The sequence below is a fragment of the Rousettus aegyptiacus genome, unplaced genomic scaffold, assembly GCF_014176215.1.
Source record: "Rousettus aegyptiacus isolate mRouAeg1 unplaced genomic scaffold, mRouAeg1.p scaffold_m13_p_1, whole genome shotgun sequence".
Lineage (NCBI taxonomy): Eukaryota > Metazoa > Chordata > Mammalia > Chiroptera > Pteropodidae > Rousettus > Rousettus aegyptiacus.
In genome coordinates this window covers 99582670-99602064 of record NW_023416284.1, presented here as the reverse complement: position 1 = coordinate 99602064, position 19395 = coordinate 99582670, and the positions used below count along the sequence as shown (strand labels likewise).

The 19395-nt window shown below is 52.7% G+C and overlaps 2 protein-coding genes across 2 annotated transcripts; both read left to right on the top strand.

Annotated features, from left to right (window-relative positions):
• Positions 1–120: 120 nt before the first annotated feature.
• Positions 121–3636, top strand: MRPL2 (mitochondrial ribosomal protein L2). Its single transcript, XM_036218263.1, has 7 exons — positions 121–295; positions 1421–1589; positions 2107–2248; positions 2360–2475; positions 2552–2662; positions 2954–3027; positions 3384–3636. Exons 1-7 carry the CDS (start codon positions 200–202, stop codon positions 3594–3596), a joined length of 921 nt encoding a protein of 306 aa, XP_036074156.1. The 5' UTR covers positions 121–199; the 3' UTR covers positions 3597–3636.
• A 125-nt stretch (positions 3637–3761) lies between these two features.
• Positions 3762–18045, top strand: CUL7 (cullin 7). The gene is made up of 26 exons (XM_036218183.1): positions 3762–4336; positions 5171–5758; positions 6217–6368; positions 6504–7004; positions 7650–7788; positions 7887–8083; positions 8383–8593; positions 9164–9401; positions 9486–9591; positions 10592–10819; positions 11094–11184; positions 11287–11458; positions 11632–11737; positions 12039–12134; positions 12344–12519; positions 12837–12970; positions 13295–13477; positions 13739–13845; positions 13932–14114; positions 15025–15185; positions 15350–15566; positions 15686–15959; positions 16713–16858; positions 16994–17120; positions 17202–17407; positions 17650–18045. Exons 2-26 carry the CDS (start codon positions 5179–5181, stop codon positions 17971–17973), a joined length of 5055 nt encoding a protein of 1684 aa, XP_036074076.1. The 5' UTR covers positions 3762–4336; positions 5171–5178; the 3' UTR covers positions 17974–18045.
• Positions 18046–19395: the final 1350 nt, after the last annotated feature.

The window sequence follows — 19395 nt, the reverse complement described above, 5'->3', positions numbered from 1 at the left end:
AGCTGCCCAAGGATTGGCCCTTACCACGCGGAGGGCGGAAAGGAGGTGTATATCCAGATTGGTCTCGGATTCTCCTCCCGCCTCTTTTACGTCATGTGAGAGCGACGGCTCTGGGAGTCGTTAAAGTCATCCTCGAGCGCCAGGGAACCTGGGTAAAGGTGATGGTGGCGTGCTGAACCTAGCAGAGCTGGCTACGCTGATGGCCCTGCGGGCACTGACCCGCGCTCTGGGCTCCCTGAACCTGGCGCCTTCGGCCTCCGCCGCCCCCAGTCTGAGCCTGCTCCCGGCCGCCCAGGTAATCCACCTTACCCGGGAATGAGGCTTTTTCCATTCAGGCTGCTGGAGAGAGGGCAACCGGAGATACTTGAGGATGCCAGTCTGGTCAGTAGTCACGCCGGCCCGTGACCTTCGATAAGTTACTCTCAGTCTCAGCTTTCTCCTATATAAATGTTGCTTACACAGGGCCGCTGGATTCCTCAGACGAGATATTGGAGGTGAAAATGCTTTACAGATCATGGGTTGTACAGGTTTCAGTAATGACTGACACTTTGGGGGATGCCTATCACAAGCCAGACATAAGTAATAGAAATTTGAAATAAATTAGATCTTTTCAACCACTCTATAGGTAGCTTTGTTCCCATTTTGCATATGAGAAAACTGATAAGCAGTCTAAGGTTATAACCCAACTATTGGAGTTAGGTAGTCTGGCTTCAAAGCTTGAGCTCTTAACCACTATGATAACCATTAAGGATGGTGAGATTAGAGAATGCAGGGCAAGATACTAAGAATAGGAGCCTAAGGTGAAGGTATCACAAGGCCCCTAGTGAGTAATTGGTGAGTCACAGAAAAGAGTAGTTGTACGTCTTGCTCTTCTGGACCTCTCGAGCTGATGGTAGAGTCTGGCAGATGCACACTTAAAATTCAAAACCTACTCTGTGAAATTCTGGGAATACCGCAGGGAACAAGACAGAAATGATCCCTCCTCTCCATTCCTATCTGAAAAACTCCCAGAAACATAATGCAAATGGGAAAAAGCCACCTGTGCTGATGGTGGTACATGGATGTGTGGAAGTTGCCAGCTCTGGAGAAGGGAGTTGTTTAGGGAAAGAAAAGTTTCCTGGGGGAGAGTTTTGAGCCAGTTTTAGTAGCTACACCAAGGGGAGAACTTTCCATTGAAGAAATACATTAGAGGTCAAATGATCAAATGAAGAGAGGTAATCAACACACATACACCTGGATAAACATTCCACACTGGTATTTGTGCAAGCTGGGAAGGGTAGAGTTTTTGGACAGCTCATCTGGGACACTTCCAGGAGGAAGTGGGCTATAAGCTAAACTTGGTTTCTGCCCTCTCCCTTGGTTCTATGATACTTCTCCTTCAATTAGCTTTCAAGTGAAAGAGATTTCTGTTTATCTCTAGGTGAAAAACAATGCCTTCTTCCAAGTGCCCTCTGCCTCGACGTTGCTCCCCTGTCGCCCAGTCCTTACCTCTGTTGCCCTTAGTGCCAAGTTCGTGTCCTGGAAGAGTCGTACCAAGTACACCATTACACCAGTGAAGATGAGGAAGTCTGGGGGCCGAGACCATACAGGTGGGAGCAAGGGCAAGAGGATATAAGCAGTAAAGGGAAAAAACATGGCAGGGCCCTAGGCCTATATTGATACAGGCAGAGGAATGTAATTAAAACACTCCTTCTGCATGTAGTATGTTTCAGAGCGAGAGAGTAGACTACAAAGCAACAGACAAGTGGACAGTGCTCCTAAAGACAATTCTAGGTTATTGAAGAAAACAACATACACAGCAAGTGTCATAACATTTTTCTTCACACCCTTCAAAAATTGATAAGTTGAAATTGAGCAATGTTTACATGGCCCTCAGTTCACTAATTTGTAAAGAATTTATCTGGAAGTTTTATAGCTTCAATAATCATATAACTGTGTTTTTACTAAAATCCGTGTGTTTTCCTCTTCCCAATTTACACCATTGCCCATTGTGCTCCAAATTTTCATCATTTTCTGTGTGTGTCACAATGTTGGGAAACACTGCTCTCTGCCCAGGAAGTCTGTTCATCTGACCCGGGGCATATCCCCTTACTCTCCTGACCACAGGCCGAATCAAAGTGCACGGTATTGGTGGGGGCCACAAGCAACGTTATCGCATGATTGACTTTCTTCGGTTCCGGCCTGAGCAGGAAGCCAAGTCAGGACCCTTTGAGGAAAAGGTCATTCTCGTCCGCTATGATCCCTGTAGGCAAGTTTTGGGTGTAGGGGTAATGATGGTATGAGTGAATAAGCTCTGTGGCTTTTCAGAAGATATGGGGCTGCCTAGATGGTCTGCTCACGAGTTCCTCACCCTGAACAGGTCAGCAGACATAGCTCTGGTTGCTGGGGGCAGCAGGAAACGCTGGATCATTGCCACTGAAAACATGCAGGCCGGAGATATAATCCTGAACTCTGACCACATAGGCCGAATGGCAGGTGAGAGGTGGCCACCGGATGTGTGTGGGCTGTGAAGCTGCAAGGGTTCTGGTGCTGATGAAATTCTGTCTTTTAGTTGCTCCTCGGGAAGGGGATGCACATCCTCTTGGGGCCTTGCCAGTGGGGACCCTCATCAACAACGTGGAGAGTGAACCAGGCCGGGGGGCCCAGTATATTCGTGCCGCAGGTATGAGGAAAGGAGCTGCTTAGGGTCTTATAGTTTGGAAGGCTAGGGGTTACCCCAGGTCACAATTCTCTGAACCCGTGGGCCCACATCTGGTTTGCTGGTGGAGAAAAAGAAGGAAAATAAGGATAAAGAGGTGCTTGGGTTTTGACCTAAAACATTGCATGCATCCTGCTCGTGTATCTGCTCCTAAAGAGCAAAACAAGGGCAGTGTGTCGCCCCCCCCCCCTTGTAAATGCTCCCCACCTCCTCCTTTGTGGAGGGTGGCAAAGCTGCTGCTTCCCCCCTCCCCAGGAACATGTGGTGTGCTGCTACGGAAAGTGAATGGAACAGCCATCATCCAGCTGCCCTCTAAGAGGCAGATGCAGGTATGTGTGGGTACAGGTAGGAGTGTTCAGCAAAGGAGGAATTTTGAGAATGTGCCTTTCCTGGCCAGGATAGCTCCCAGGTGTTTTATGTTAGTAACTGCCCCCAGCTGGGTCTGTCCTTTTCTTCTGCTTGACTAGGCATGCCTAGTCAGGCTGGCACCATAATGGAATAGGGAACAGTGTCTTTCATTTTCAACTCCTGTAGGACCTGTGCTCAGGTTCAATTATGTTGTGCTTTTACCCTGTCCTCTCCCTTCTCTTATTGAGTGTAAGAACCCTCCCAAGAGTCCTTGCCTCAACATTGTCAGGCTCTTTCCACACACGGTGCATTCTCCACCATCTGCTTTCTCTGTCAGGTGCTGGAAACATGCATAGCAACAGTAGGCCGAGTATCCAACGTTGATCATAACAAACGGGTCATCGGCAAGGCTGGGCGGAACCGCTGGCTGGGCAAGAGGCCTTCCAGCGGGTTATGGCACCGCAAGGGGGGCTGGGCGGGCCGAAAGATTCGTCCGCTGCCCCCCATGAAGAGTTATGTGAAGCTGCCCTCAGCTGTTGCCCAAAGCTGATATCTCTGGACTCTAATAAAATGCCCCCCCTACCCCCGTTTTTATCTGTTACTGTTTTTTGCGGGGAGAGATGCTGCACAGTGGACCGGGAGAAAGACAGGAGCAAACGAATGTGGGGGGAGGAGAAGGGGAAGGACAATATGGGGCTGGGATGCAACCTTCTCATTTCCAGCCGCCTACCTTCTCTCAGTTCTATTATAGACAATGAAAGGGGATAAACGACCTCCAAGGTCTTTCAGTTCTGATTGGGGGAAACCGGGAAGGCACTTCCGGTGGCAGGAGGGAGGACAAAAAGGAAGAGGAAAGGGCGGTGCGGAGGAGGTGCCGCGAGTCGCCGAGGTGGCATCCGCGACTCCGCCCCGGCGCACTCCCAGGGCCCCAAGCTTTCCGCTGGGGTCGCGGAAATGAGCGGCGGCTTTGGGTGGGCGGCGGAACCCCTAGAGCTGGACGGGTGGCGCCTTGGGATGGCACCAGCCCCTCCCTGCCCCAGCAGCCGCAACCTGCCCTTGCTGGTTGTGGTGACAGTGGCCAGGGCCCCAGTGCGCTAGGTCTCGGCGCGCCACGCCCCCTGCCCGCCGCCTGTCCTGCAGAGGCACGCCCCCTCCCGCCTCTTCGCCTCGACCCCCTTCGGGGGCCCAGGCGGGGCCCAAATCTCCGCCAGCGTCGCCGCCATCGTCTGCGCCGCGTCCCTAGCTCACCGAAGGACAGGCCTCGCATCAGGACCCCCATCGATTTCTGAGGTGGCCAGAGCCCCACCGCGGCCCCCTGCCCCTTCCCTGGGTTTTCCTTTGCCCACTATCCCACCAAGCCGTGCTCGGAACCCGACCTCGCTTCCCCTCATTCCACTGTGTTTCGGGATTCTCATCTATCCGACCCAGCCACCCACCACCCCTTTCTTGCTGCGCGCCCCTTGGCTTCTCGGGTCTAAGACCCCGGTCCACCAAGTCTCGCGCCCCTCACCCACCCGGTCTCTTGCAAACCTTTTCTCGGGCCTCGCATATCCGCCATGGGCCGCCCTGCTCCAGTACCTCCAGTCATCAGCGCCTGCAGCCCGCCAGCCCCCTCCTCCCAGCCCACTGAGGCCTGAACCCTCCCTCCACCAGTTCTCTGGGTCTCTTGCCTCTGCGACTCACCCTCCTATGCTTCAGACATTGGAGGTAGCACCCCTTCCTACACACACTTGAGTGTCACTCTCCAGGAACCCCCATAACACACCCCGTTCTTACCCCCTTCTTGGGGCTGCTGCGCCTGTTCTAGGTCTTTGAGATTTGCTTGTAACTCCAAGGCTGCCATGCCCCCTCTTCCCATTGCTTTAAAACAACTGATTCCAGGCTGCAGGGCCTTGGACCCACCTTTTAGCCTCCAAATTTTGTGTTCTCTCAGAGCAAACACCCCGATGTTCCTCTGCTTAGGCCTGGCCCCACCCAACCCTACAGCAGGCAACTCCTGGGCCCACTTAACCCCACCACCCCAACAGCTGGTGCCACATTTATTCCTCCACTCCTGATGTCCTTGATTTTCTGATCTCCTGTCTCACTTTAGCTTGCCTATTCTCTTTTCCTTGTGTGTCCTAGGTGCCAAGATGGTGGGGGAACTACGCTACAGGGAATTCAGAGTGCCCCTGGGGCCTGGCTTGCATGCCTATCCTGATGAGCTAATTCGCCAGCGGGTGGGCCACGATGGGCATCCTGAGTACCAGATCCGCTGGCTCATCCTCAGGCGTGGGGAGGATGGGGAAGCGGGCTCTAGCCAAGTGGACTGCAAGGCTGAGCACATCCTGCTGTGGATGTCCAATGATGAGATCTATGCCAACTGCCACAAGATGCTGGGCGAGGATGGCCAAGTTATCGGGCCTTCCCAAGAGACTTCAGGGGAGGCTGGGGCCCTGGACAAATCTGTCCTGGGGGAGATGGAAACCGATGTGAAGTCTTTGATTCAGAGGGCCCTTCGGCAGCTGGAGGAGTGTGTGGGCACCACTCCTCCTGCTCCTCTGCTTCACACTGTCCATGTGCTCAGCGCCTACGCCAGCATTGAGCCCCTCACTGGGGTTTTCAAAGACCCAAGGGTCCTGGATTTGCTCATGCACATGTTGAGTAGTCCCGATTATCAAATTCGATGGAGCGCGGGCCGGATGATACAAGCCTTGGCCTCCCATGATGCTGGTGAGGAGCAGTGTGGAAAGGAAGGGGAAGCAAGAGAGGGGGCTGGGTTTGCTTGGGGTCTCATAGGATGCTGCAACAGTAGTCTCTGACCTCATCAGTATGTAAATGACTGTTGCCCTTTTAGAGATGGAAGAAAAGGAGGTGGAAGGTATGTGTGGGCATCTCTGCAGAGAGAGGGAAGACTGACTCCCCAAGAATCTCATATTAATTGGCTTTCTATATAAAAGAAGACTTTAGATTTTAGACTTACAGGGTATAAATATATATACACATATACATATATGTATGTACACATTCGTGTATATGAAAAAAATAGTAAGTTTTGGCTTTCAAAGCAAATCATGTCATTCCTAGTACATGGTGGCCAAATGATTGGACTGAGAGAGTAGGTAGTCTAGGAGAGGTGTCTGGGAAGGGTGAGGTGAGGGAGCAGTGACTGATTGGAGTCTGGGTTACAGGGACCCGGACCCAGATCCTTCTGTCACTGAGCCAGCAAGAGGCCATTGAGAAACACCTGGATTTTGACAGCCGCTGTGCTCTGCTGGCTCTGTTTGCACAGGCCACGCTCTCTGAACACCCTATGTCTTTTGAAGGCATTCAGCTGCCAGAGGTATTCTGTTGGGGGCCTTGGGAGTAGGGCTATGAAGATCTAGAGACCAGACTTTTCCACCTGTTCATAGAGGACAGTGTGGAGAGCGGGGCTAAAGCTGGGATAAGGTGGACAACACCCAGATGTGTCCTACAGGTCCCAGGAAGACTGCTCTTCTCCCTGGTGAAGCGCTATTTGCATGTCACCTCCCTCCTGGATCAGCTGAATGACAGTGCTGCAGAACTAGGAGCCCAAAACAGATCTGCTCATGAGGAGTCGAGTGGAGAAAGGGGTCGGCTAGAGCTGGAGTTCAACATGGCTGTGGGTACCCTGATCTCAGAGCTGGTGCAGGCTATGCGCTGGGACTGGGCCTCGAACAGACAGGGGCCCTCGGCTAGGTCTTCCTGTTCCATCTTCCAGCCTCAGCTGGCAGATGCAGGTCCAGGGCTGCCACCCACCCAGGCCCAACCCTCCCTCAGGAGGTCAAGGCGGTTTCGCCCGCGCCGTGAGTTTGCAAGTGGCAATACCTATGCTTTGTATGTGCGGGATACGCTACAGCCAGGAATGCGAGTGCGAATGCTGGATGATTTTGAGGAGATCCGTGCTGGGGACGAGGGCGAGTTCCAGCAGAGTAACAGTGGCATGCCCCCTGTGCAGGTGAGTGCATGGTGGTGGACAGGGATCTTTTATAAAATTTTGAGGATTTTTTAAAAGATTTATTTTTAGGCTTTCAGGGGGCTTTTAAATAATTGATATGTGTTCCAAGCCCAGAGCACACACTTCATACTCTCAGCACTAACTGCCAAGGAGAAGGGCTGTTGGGGATCTTTTTGGGTAGGGCATAGCTAGGGCTTCCATGCAGGGAACTCTGGCAGGTCACCCAAAGGGAATTGAAATGGTTAAAGGGAGGTCAGCAATGGTAAGTGGCGCCATTTGGTGAGCTGAGAAAAATCTGGGTTTAGAAGGCTATGAGGTCAGGAAGACTCCCAGAAAGAAACTGATATAGCAAAACCTTCCCAAAGGTCGAGGTCAGGGAGACAGGGTAGTTAAGGCCAGGAGGATGTATAGGTGCATAAGCCTTCAGGGATAGATGAGGGGAAGAGGCAGAGCCCAGTACCAGTAGGAGAAGGCATATTGTGTGTGTGTTCTTATTCTCCATATGCAAGTGTTTTGCTGTTTGGAGGTTTTTTCAAACCTGGTCAGGTAGTCATTTGAGGACCATACGTCCTCATCATTGGGCCACAGACAGTCGTTAAGTAAACTCTCTCCCCGTTTCCATCTCTTTTCCCCCATGTCTTCCAGGTGCTGTGGGAATCAACAGGCCGCACTTATTGGGTACACTGGCACATGCTGGAGATTCTGGGCTTTGAGGAAGACATTGAAGATGTGGTTGAGGCTGATGAGTACCAGGGTGCAGTGGTCAGTGGAGCGCAGGGTATAGGTGAGCCCAGAGAGGAAGCAAGCATCAGCTTCGAGCACAGGAGCAGTGGTCTGGCTGGGCGGGTAGTGACATCTCTGCCCTACAACCCATTTCCGTAGCCCTGCCCTCCTGGCGATGGAAGCCCATGACAGAGCTCTATGCTGTACCCTATGTGCTGCCTGAGGATGAAGACACTGAGGAGAGTGAACACCTGACCCAGGCCGAGTGGTGGGAGCTCCTCTTCTTCATCAAGAAGCTGGATGGACCTGACCATCAAGAGGTTCTCCAGATCCTCCAGGAGAACCTGGATGGAGAGGTAGAGCTGGCCCAGGATATGAGGAAGTTGGAGGGTTCCACTGCAAGGGGTGGATTCCACTGTGACAGAACATTTGGAAGGCTCAGGATGGGAAGTGGAGGTTGATAGCATAAGGGGCTGTAGGGGAGGGGGTCTAGAATGTTCAGAGGCATTGGTGAGCTGTTTGGGAGGAACCAGTTGGCAGCCATGAGAGGTTCAGGATGGAGAAGGTATATGCAGAAATCTGTACCACTACCAAGTGCCCCTGGAGCCTCTGTGCTGGCAGGGCTACCTATAGTGAGAACTTCTCCCCATAACAGATTCTGGATGACGAGATCCTAGCTGAGCTGGCCGTGCCCATGGAGTTGGCCCAGGACCTGCTGCTGGCTCTGCCACAGCGACTTGATGACAGTGCTCTCAGGGACCTGCGCAACTGTCGTGTCTACAGAAAATATGGGCCTGAGGCCCTGGCAGGGCAGCTGGCTTACCCATCTCTGCCGGAAGCCCAGGCCCAGCCTCAGGAATCAGCAGGTACATCCAGAGTGGAAGGTGGGGTGCCAAACAGACACAGCAGCTCTGCAGGCTGGGCTCTAGGAGGGCACGAGCCCAGGAGAGATGTCTGTGACGATTTTTGTGCAGTCCTGTCTGGAAGATATGGCACTTTAGGAATAAACTGAAATTTAGAGATAAGCAATGAATTGGAGAAGCAGACATTGTACTTCCTCCAAAGAAAGAAGGAGGGAGTAAAGTTAGAAAATTGCAAGAGATCTGAAGCCTTTAAAAGCACCTCCCCCATATTTAATTTTTTCTTTTTTTCAGAAAAACAAATTATTGCATGGTCTTAGATATAGGGAAATACTCTGCTGGTAGACAGGAATATCCTTTGCAATTTTAAGTATATAAAATTTGTCATAAAGTTGTCCTATAAATACACTAAGAAATGTTACAAGATCCCCAAGCCTCACTTTTAGTGGGGCAAAAGAAACCAAAAACATTTTTAGGAGAAATTAGCAAACTAGATTGAGAGTTAGGAATCTGCCCTTTTCTGATCCTTCACATCATTAACAATGACCAGCCCTTACAATTTCCCCCATCTTGTAGCAAAAGAACCCCTGACTCAGTGCCCCAACACTCCCCTGCATCGTCTGGTGGAGGGCTGTGGGCCAGCTGGGAAAATCATCCTGGATCTGGAGCAAGCCCTCAGCTCAGAGGGGACCCAGGAGAATGAGGTCAAGCCACTCCTGCTGCTGCTGCAGCGGCAACCCCAGCCCTTCCTAGCACTGATGCGGATCCTGGACACTCCAGTGGCCAACAAGGCCCTACACCTTGCTGCTCTGAGGTGAGGGGGTGGTGAGAGGTGTGGTTGGGCAAAAGAGTCTTTGAGGTTGGCTACATATCTCTCCTCCCGCTCCCTGTTCTCCAGAATCCTGATGCGGCTGGTGGACTTCCCCGAGGCGCTGCTGCTGCCCTGGCACGAGGCCATGGATGCCTGTATGGCCTGCCTGAGGTCCCCAGACACTGACCGAGAGGTACCTTGCTCTGCTCTGGGGAGATGCTGAGGAGGACATAAGGCAGCCTCCGATGAGGCAGACCTCCTGGGTGGGACTCTAAAGGGCACGATGGAGCCTTGGTGCTCATGGTTTGGGTTTTGTGTTTTAAATTGGATTTTACTTTTTTAAATAGGTAGTACATTCACACTTCACAAATCAAAATGATATAACAAGGTGTACACTGAGAACTGTCACTCCCACTGGAATCCCGATTCTCCCAGTGCCCCACATGCCCCCTGCTGGTAACCACTTTTTATGTATCCTCCTTGTGTTTCCTTACATGAATGTAAAACAAACCCAAATATATGATCTTATTTGCCATCTTTTTACACAAAGGTTATGTCCATATTGCATTAAGAGCCTCCTGTTTGGCTTGGCCTGTTGGGGAAAAGGGAGTGAAGGAGGCAGAGGGGACCATCACATCCCAGAGTCCCCTGCCACAGAGATATCCTGAGCACAGAAGGCTTGGGAAGGGGACAGAGAACTAGTGGTATTGTGTGTCTACGGTATACACCTTTGGTTGTCACCCAGATTTTAGTTTCTGAGGTGGACTCATTGAGTGCATGCACGCATCTGGTCCCACTCAGCCCTCTCCCTGCTGACAGGTGTCTATGCTTAGGGACTGAGGATCTCAGAATGCAGCCCCACAGCTGGTTCTTGGGACAGCAGGGCCTGAAAAGAAACAAGCTGGGATGCTCTCTGCATCTATTGCCAACATTATCTGTAATTGAGAACCCTGGGGGTGGGGTGGGGCAGGGCATCTTTTGGCTTTTTCAATTCAGATTGTCTTTAGTTCTCTAACTCCACCCAGCCCTCATGTGTCTCCCCCATCCCTGTCTTTTTACTTCCTCATTCTGTCTTGTTCACTGCAGTAGTCCCAGCACCCAGCATACCACAGGTGGGTAGTAAATACTACTGGAGATGTCTTTGTGGCCCGTGCCTTGTCCCCTTTACTCACCTCTCCCTGCCCCCATCCCAGGTGCTCCAGGAACTGATCTTCTTCCTGTATCACCTGGCCTCAGTGAGCAGGGACTATGCTGTGGTGCTGAATCAACTGGGAGCCCGAGACGCCATCTCCAGGGCCCTGGAAAAGCACCTGGGAGAGCTGGAGCTGGCCCAGGAACTGCGGGACATGGTGTTCAAGTGCGAGAAGCATGCCCACCTCTACCGGAAACTCACCACCAACATCCTGGGAGGCTGCATCCAGGTCAGGAGGAATGGCAAAGGAAGGTTGTGAGTTCACAGCTGGGTAAGAATATGAAAACTAACGAGTAGAGGGGAAGTGGGTGTGTTTCTGAAGTTGAGAAAGGCAGGTGAGTCTAGTAAACCTGGGGTCAATTGTTCTCCGCTCTCCTACATCGTCTGGTCCTGCTCTGCTGGTGTTATGGAGGAGGTCCCATTGCTGCTGAATCTTTCTCCGTACATGCTTCTCTGTGTTCCTTCCTCCTCCTCATGCCCCTTCTCTGATGTTCTGCCTACAGATGGTGCTGGGTCAGATCGAAGACCACAGAAGAACCCACCAACCCATCAACATCCCTTTCTTTGATGTGTTTCTCAGATATCTGTGCCAGGGTTCGTGCCTGTCCCCACATTACTCCATGTACCCACATCTACATCTGTCTTCCCTCCATACCAACCAGACTGTGACTGCCACCCCTTCCCACTTGCCCCCAGGCTCCAGTGTGGAAGTGAAGGAGGACAAGTGCTGGGAGAAGGTGGAGGTGTCCTCCAACCCGCGCCAGGCCAGCAAGCTGACGGACCGCAACCCCAAGACCTACTGGGAGTCCAATGGCAGCACTGGCTCCCACTACATCACCTTGCACATGCACCAGGGTGTCCTCATCAGGTAACATGCTTCATCCATATGCTTAGCCATGCACCTACACTTTCTCTTGACTTCTCTGTGTTTGTGTGGGGGAAGCACCATCCTCCTGAACATAACCAGAGGGTCCCCTTGGCTTTTGTCTACAAGGACATGACTGGTTCTGGTTCTAATTGGCTCCTCTTCCCTGCTCCCAGGCAGCTGACTCTGCTGGTGGCTGGCGAAGACTCGAGCTACATGCCGGCCAGGGTGGTGGTGTTCGGGGGCGACAGCACCAGCTCTCTTAACACAGAACTCAACTCGGTAGGGACCCCTGTGCCACTAGACCACTATTCACAGGATCCACCCTCCTGCCCAGACTCCTGAACTCCTGAATTTCTCCCTGTCTTGCACCCCATAGAAAGTAGAATCCTTTTTCTCTGCGCCTAGGTGTTGGCATCAGGCTCTAAAGAGAGAGGGTGGCATTAAGACCTGACCATCAAGACCCCACATGTCCCAGAGCTGGGGAAGAAAGGGACACAGTGAGGGGACAAGAGCAGCTTTGGGGCTCCCAGCACTCTTATCTACAGTTGTGGAGGTAACAGCCTTCTCTGCTCTTTACCAGGTCAATGTGATGCCCTCTGCCAGCCGGGTGATCCTCCTGGAGAACCTGAACCGCTTCTGGCCCATCATCCAGATCCGCATAAAGCGCTGCCAACAGGTAGAGCAGGGTGTGGGGTGTGGCTTCTGGGCATGGGGCTCCAGGTCCTGTAACTGTTGCAAATCATGGGCCAGAGCTCCAGCCTGGGTCGTGGGCAGCTCCAGGAGTAAGGAATGAGGATGTGGCTGATGAGATCATCCTGGTGCAGAGCCCCAGCTCATCCTGAGGAGAATGTGAACTAGGTGAAAACAGGCCTGTGTGCATTGCAGGGCGGTATTGACACACGCATTCGGGGGTTGGAGGTCCTCGGCCCCAAGCCCACTTTCTGGCCAGTGTTCCGGGAGCAACTGTGTCGTCATACACGCCTCTTCTACATGGTTCGGGCTCAGGCCTGGAGCCAGGACATAGCCGAGGACCGTAGGAGCCTCCTGCACCTGAGTTCTAGGTGTGTGCAAGCATGTGTGTGTGTGCCTATGTGTGTAAGTATTAAAGGTGGCCACTGGGTGGCTTCTGTGGAGGGCATAAGATGGAGAGTGAACATGCTTGTGGAGTAGCTGGAGTGTTTGGGAAAGGAAGGAAAGAATAAAGAGATTTCTCAGGTGGGCTGGAAATGGCATATGCTAGTTAACATAGGGGAGTTATCAAAACTGAGGGCATTTGGTCTGGTTGCTGGGGATTAGCTGGCAGTCTTAGTCTGGGTGGACACTGAGGTAACTTAAGCCTCCAGCCCCTGGCACCTCCCTCACCCATCCTTTTCCCCAGACTCAACGGGGCTCTGCGCCAGGAGCAGAATTTTGCTGATCACTTCCTCCCTGACAACGAAGCTGCCCAAGCACTGGGCAAGACCTGCTGGGAGGCCCTGGTCAACCCCCTGGTGCAGAACATCACCTCCCCGGGTAACCATCCCAACCCTTGGCCCCCTTTACCATCCTGTTGTTAGCCCCACTAACCAGCCTCTTCTTGCTCTACCCTGAAGCCACCTATTTGGTTATGCTCTTGGCCCTTTTGGTACTTGTATTTGTCTTCTCACAACACAGGAGCCACCTCCTTTCCCATGTCTCTCAGGTGCCAGGTGACACCGTAAGGTCAGGTGGAGCCTTGCTACCTCCCTTCCCTGGGTCATTCTGTCCAATTGCTCTTCCTCCATGCTCCTGTCAAGCCAGCCTCTTCCACTGCCCTGGAGACATGCCCTGCCTTGGCTTGTTTTTCCCAACCTCTAGACGAGGACGGCGTCAGCCCCCTGGGCTGGCTGCTGGACCAGTACCTGGAGTGTCGGGAGGCTGCCCACAACCCCCAGAGCCGCGCTGCAGCTTTCTCCTCGAGGGTGCGCCGCCTCACCCACCTGCTGGTGCACGTGGAGCCCTGTGAGGCACCCCCTGGTGGGGGGACCACACCTCGGCCCAGTGAGTACTGTGGATTCAGCAGGGAGCTAAGGTTAGGGGCAATGCCTGTGCACCCCCACTGCCATACTACAGGCTTCCGTCCCTTCTCACCCTTCTGCTTCCTACGTGCTCAGCCTATTCATCTTCCAGTTTGTGTCAGCCCCACCCGAGAGCATCATTTTGGGTGGCAGCACATCAGGAAAGTCCCTAGGGCTCACCCTTGAATGGGGACCCAGGAACTGAGGGGCTGTCCCCACTTTGCCTCTGCCTTTGTCTCCATAGAGGGCAGAAACAGAAGCCATGACTGGAGCTCCCTGGCTACCCGGGGTTTTCCCAGCAGCATCATGAGAAACCTGACCCGCTGTTGGCAGTCAGCGGTGGAGGAGCAGGTGGGCGGGACAGGTGCCGGGAGGCAGGGGAACTGTAATGGTGGTGTGTTGGGTTGCCTCTTCATGCTGCTGCACCTTCTCCCCAGGTGGACAGTTTTTTGACATCACACTGGCGAGATGATGACTTTGTGCCACGCTACTGTGAACACTTTAATAATCTGCAGAAATCAAGCTCTGAGCTGTTTGGGCCACGGGCAGCCTTTTTGCTGGCGCTGCAGAACGGCTGTGCTGGTGCCTTGCTGAAGCTCCCTTTTCTCAAAGCTGCCCATGTAAGCCTCCTACCCTCACCTGACCCCTGGGCCTCTTCTGATGAACTCTCCCTTCCCTACCTCTTCAAAACAGCCCCCCCTTCCATTCCCATTCAACAAGCAACATGTATTGGGATATAACCATGTCATTAAAAATTAAAAAAAGAAAAAATAAAAAACTAGTGATCTGCAGCGTGCCATCCTAACATACCTTGATATACTTTTTTCTATTCATGTGCATGATTTAATGTCATTTGCTCATGAGTAGCTAAAAATACTTTATTTTTCTTTGACCATTAAAAGCTTTTTTTCAGCATTGCTGTTCATCTTTTATTATTTGTGCAGGGTGACCAGTAGGCCCAGTTGGTTAGTGTGTGGTGCTGTTGGTACATAAATTCCATCTAATGGATGTACTACAATTTACTCCCCCATTCCTATCAGCCCATACATGTTTAATAAGCACTTAAAATGTACCAGGCACTGTGATAAGAACTAAAGACAGATCAAGTTCCTGCCCTCAAAGTTTAGTCTTCTAGGGAAGACACAGAGCTAAGCAAATGATAAACTAAACTGTGACAGGCTCCCTGTAAGCAAAGAACCGTGCAGTGGGATCGTGAAGAAAGTGCTGCCTGAATTGCTTCCGGTTGTTTTATCTGCAATACCGCCTGGGACTGTCTTTGTGCATGTAACTTATTTCCTCATATAAAATTATTGTTTAGTTTCATTTGTAGACTTGTTCAATGTGAAAAAAACTTCATAATTGTTAATATTATTAATTTGCACAATCGTTAATGATTTTATATCACAGTTTCACGAAAGTGTTGACCAATTTATGAAGTTGTGGGGCTGTTCACATCTACCTCCTCACTGCTCCCACTCACCTCTTCCACTTACTCGCTGACGGTTTCCCTGTGCTCTTCCCACTGCCCAGGTGAGTGAGCAGTTTGCCCGGCACATCGACCAGCGGATCCAGGGCAGCCGGATTGGTGGGGCCCGGGGGATGGAGATGCTGGCACAACTGCAGCGATGCCTGGAAACTGTCCTAATTTTCTCTGGTCTGGAGATAGCCACCACCTTTGAGCATTACTACCAGTGAGTGTGGACTAGGGAATGGGAGGTAGGGGAAGGCAGGATGACAAGGGCAGGGCCAGCTCACAGGGCCTTGGGAGTCTGGGGTCCAGGCAGACTAGAGTTCTGGAGCAGGAACCTGGGCTGTACTGAGTGTCACACTGAGGCCTGAGCTGTGTGTGCTGCAGGCACTACATGGCGGACCGTCTCCTGAGCCTGGGCTCGAGCTGGCTGGAGGGGGCTGTGCTGGAGCAGATCGGTCCCTGCTTCCCCAACCGCCTCCCCCAGCAGATGCTGCGGAGCCTGAGCACCTCTGAGGAGCTGCAGCGCCAGTTCCACGTCTACCAGCTCCAGCGGCTAGATCAAGAACTGTTGAAGCTGGAGGACACAGAGAAGAAAATACAGGTGGGGGCCTGGGAAGGGATTTGCTAATGCTAATACAAATGGAGTGTAGGAAGGAAGAGAGGCATAGAGCAGACCAGAGGAGGCCCACTGCCTTTTGGGAACCCTGTTTCGTTCTTCAGGTGGGCCATGAGGCCAATGGCAAGGAGCATGAGAGAGAGAAGGAAGAGGAAGCTGAGGAAACTGACTCGGCAGCGGCAGCAGATGTGATGGAAGAAGAGGAGGAGGAGAACGAGGACCTCTATTATGAAGGGGCAATGCCAGAAGTATCTGTGCTAGTCTTGTCACCACGCTGCTGGCCTACTGCTTCTATCTGCCACATGCTAAACCCTAGAACCTGCCTGCCCTACTACCTGAGAGGCACTTTGAACCGATACTCCAACTTCTACAATAAGAGTGAGGAGCTGGGCAGAAGGAACTGGGGGCTGGGAATAGGATGGGATACTGGGAAAGAGGTTGGATTGGCCCCTAGGGTTGGGAGCCTTGATGGGGTGGACTTGAGAAGAAAGGGCAGGAGCTTAGGTTTGTGTTGTGGGCATGGAGCTCTCAGGCACCAGCTCATCAGACTGTTGCCTTTTCTGTCCTTAAAATAAGACTCAGGTCTCTCTTTGTGGGTGGTAGGGAGGATGGAGGCAGGAGGCACCTGAGGCCACCAGAGAGTTCTCCTTTAGTGGTAGGTGTCTGGCTCTTGCTCAGTCACTGTAATCTAAGCTCCCCACTGGGGGCTCATCCTGGACTGGGCAGTTACAAAGGAAGGGGGGCAGATCAGACCTGCCCTCAAGGAATCTCAGACTAATGGGGGAGACACTGACCTCTCTCATGGATATTCCAATTGATAAGAGCCCCAGTGGTTCCTTTATGGCTTTTTTTTCTCCCTAAAAAGATGGGGAACTCCTCAAAGGCACTGAGCAGAGCCTTCTTGGTGCAGGGCAAGGCATATGCTGGGCCCCCAGATGCCTGCAGCTTATCTGGGAGGTAGCACAAAGAAGGCCGACACTCAGGCCAGGAGCCACAGTGTCCATGAATGCTGAGCTGCACGCTCTGCAGAGAATAGAGGGGACAAAGCCCAACCAATGGTGTGCCATCACTAGCCCTGATGCTCTCCTTTCTCTGCTCTTTGTCTCCCTCCTTCTCCATGATCCTTCTCAGGTCAGAGCTACCCTGTCCTGGAGCAGGGCCCACATCAGCGACTACAGTGGACATGGCTGGGCAGAGCTGAGCTACAGTTTGGGGACCAGACCCTGCACGTGTCCACCATGCAGATGTGGCTGCTGCTGTATCTCAATGACCTGAAGGTGCCTGAGTCCTCTGTGCCCTGCCGCTGTCTCCTACCTTGTCTCTCTCACCTTTCTTCCCTAACCCTGTCCTTCCCTCCACCCTCTTCACTCCACCGCTTGCGGAGACCCTGAGTACTCCCTCCTCTTTCTAAGGTGGTCTCCGTAGAGAGTCTGCTGGAGCTCTCAGGGCTCTCTCCAGACATGCTGAATCAGGCGATTGGGCCTCTTACCTCTTCAAGAGGCCCGCTGGACTTTCATGAGCAAAAGGATGTCCCAGGAGGTATGTACATAGGGAAGAGGGGCCTGAGCCAGGGCAGGCCTTGCTATGGGCCCCCCACTGAATGACCAGTGCTTATTTCAGGGGTGCTCAAGATTAGAGATGATAGAGAGGAACCCAGGCCAAGGAGGGGCAACGTGTGGCTCCTCCCACCTCAGACCTACCTGAAAGCTGAGGATGAAGAGGGCCGGAACCTGGAGAAGAGACGGAACCTTCTGAACTGCCTTATCGTCCGAATCCTCAAGGCCCACGGGGATGAGGGGCTACACATTGACCAGCTTGTCTGTCTGGTAGATGGGGATGGGAAGTGGGTGAGGGAGCTTTGGGGTGGGGAGGCAGACCACAGGAAGTAGGTACACATTTAAAACCTCTGGTTCACTACAGAGCCTGTAGGTTTATAAGGAGTAAGGTTGGGGTATACCTGGTATCCTTAGAGCTTATTGTCGTGGCAGTTTGTGCTTGGATTGCAAGCTAGAGGTGGGGTGAGCTGGGTGTCTCTGACCTATTGTTCCCTCTTCCCTCTCCTTACCAGGTGCTAGAAGCTTGGCAGAAGGGCCCTTGTCCTCCCAGGGGTTTGGTCAGCAGCCTTGGTAGGGGGTCTGCCTGCAGTAGTACTGATGTCCTCTCCTGCATCTTGCACCTCCTGGGCAAAGGCACGGTGAGACGCCATGACGCCCGGCCCCAGATGCTGTCCTATGCAGTCCCTGTGACTGTGCTGGAGCCCCACACTGAGTCCCTAAACCCGGGTTCTTCAGGCCCCAACCCACCCCTCACCTTCCACACCCTGCAGATTCGCTCTCGGGGTGTGCCCTATGCCTCCTGCACCAGCACCCAGAGCTTCTCCACCTTCCGGTAGCCCTGGAGATGGGGCCAGGGCTAGGTAGGGCTAAGGCTTTCTCCAGAAATAAAATGTAGGAGTTTAAGTACATGGCCTGTGTGGTGACTACTAGGGACCTGACAGGGGCAAGGGGGCTTTCCTAGCCGAAAAGGGAGAAGAGCCCTCTGGCCCTAAGTCTGTCTGATGCCATGTGGAGAGTCATTTCTAGGGTGGGGATGGCAGCCTGAGGAAAACCATGGAGAGAGTTAGGCGTGTTTTAGAATCTCCTCTCGGCAGGGGATTAAGTGGACAGGGATGGATTTCTGCGCCCTTCTCAGAGGGTGTGGGATCAGAAGTGCTTTCACCTGGCAGACTGGAAACCCAAGCATACATTGCCATGTGCTGGACGGCATGTAACTTGGGCAGGTTATCAAGCAAGACTCCATTTTCCTTTGTTGTGGAATTAGACCAGTCAGTGGGACTCTGACAGGTACCAGGTGTGGGAGCATTTGACACAGTGAAGACTCTGCCAGTGGCCACCACACCTAGCAGTGAGTACAATGTAGGGCACCTTCCCTAGGTAAGGCTGACAGGGTGAAGGTGAGATAAAGGAAATGAAGGCACCAGGAGCCTGAATGTGTGCCCTGTCCAGATACTTTAGGATCTGGGTTGTAAGCAGACCTAGATGGAACTGCAGCTGCCATGAACTTGTTTACCCTCTTCTGGCTGTACAGTGCTGCACGTTGTGGCCAAAGCCAGACCCCAACTAGCCCCACAGGTGGGCCTGTAGTGCTCTGATTGGGTCCCCTGGCCTCACCCACACTGAAGCAGGATGGGTCAGGTTAGGAGACCCAGTGCCAGGGGTGGAACTCTGTCTTGGGAGAGGCCATTAAGGGAGGAGAGGAGGAGTGACCCAGGCATCCTGAGTTCTAGTCAGCTGAGAGGTGACTAGGAGATAACTACAGAAGGAGGCAGAAGGCACAGGGGAAAGTCAGGTTGTGAGGGCAGAGGCCAGACAGAACTAGGTCCCACCCAGGACTGACATTTGGAATAAACTCTGTTCCAGATTACCAAGCAGGGCTCCATTTTCCTTTGTTGTGGAATTGGACCAGTCACTGTGGTACTCTGACAAGTACCAGGTGTGGGAAAATTTGACACAGGGAAGACTTTGACACTAGCCACCACACCAGTCAGGGTGCCCAGGAAGAGGCAACAAATCAGAGGGCCAAGGAAGGGTGGACACGGAAGGCCCATACTTGCTTTGCTTTGCAGTATGGTGGCCTCATGGTGCCGTCAGTGGTTCTCACAGCAGGACCATCCTGTTGATCCTTGCTGTTCCATGATGTAGAAGACCCACAGGCAGCGGCAGCAGACTCAGGCTACAATGGACCCCAGGGCAGTTGGCCACTCAAGTGCCTCTGCACCATCGTGTCAGATCATGATCTACTTTTATTGGCTCAG

Coding starts and splice junctions, on each gene's coding strand:
- CUL7 (XM_036218183.1), top strand. CDS start 5,179: ATGGTGGGGGAACTACGCTACAGGGAATTCAGAGTGCCCCTGGGGCCT. Junction 10,820..11,093: donor TCCTGGGAGGCTGCATCCAG/GTCAGGAGGAAT, acceptor TTCTGCCTACAG/ATGGTGCTGGGTCAGATCGA. Junction 17,121..17,201: donor GCAAAAGGATGTCCCAGGAG/GTATGTACATAG, acceptor TGCTTATTTCAG/GGGTGCTCAAGATTAGAGAT.
- MRPL2 (XM_036218263.1), top strand. CDS start 200: ATGGCCCTGCGGGCACTGACCCGCGCTCTGGGCTCCCTGAACCTGGCG. Junction 1,590..2,106: donor TGGGGGCCGAGACCATACAG/GTGGGAGCAAGG, acceptor TCCTGACCACAG/GCCGAATCAAAGTGCACGGT. Junction 2,249..2,359: donor GTCCGCTATGATCCCTGTAG/GCAAGTTTTGGG, acceptor CACCCTGAACAG/GTCAGCAGACATAGCTCTGG.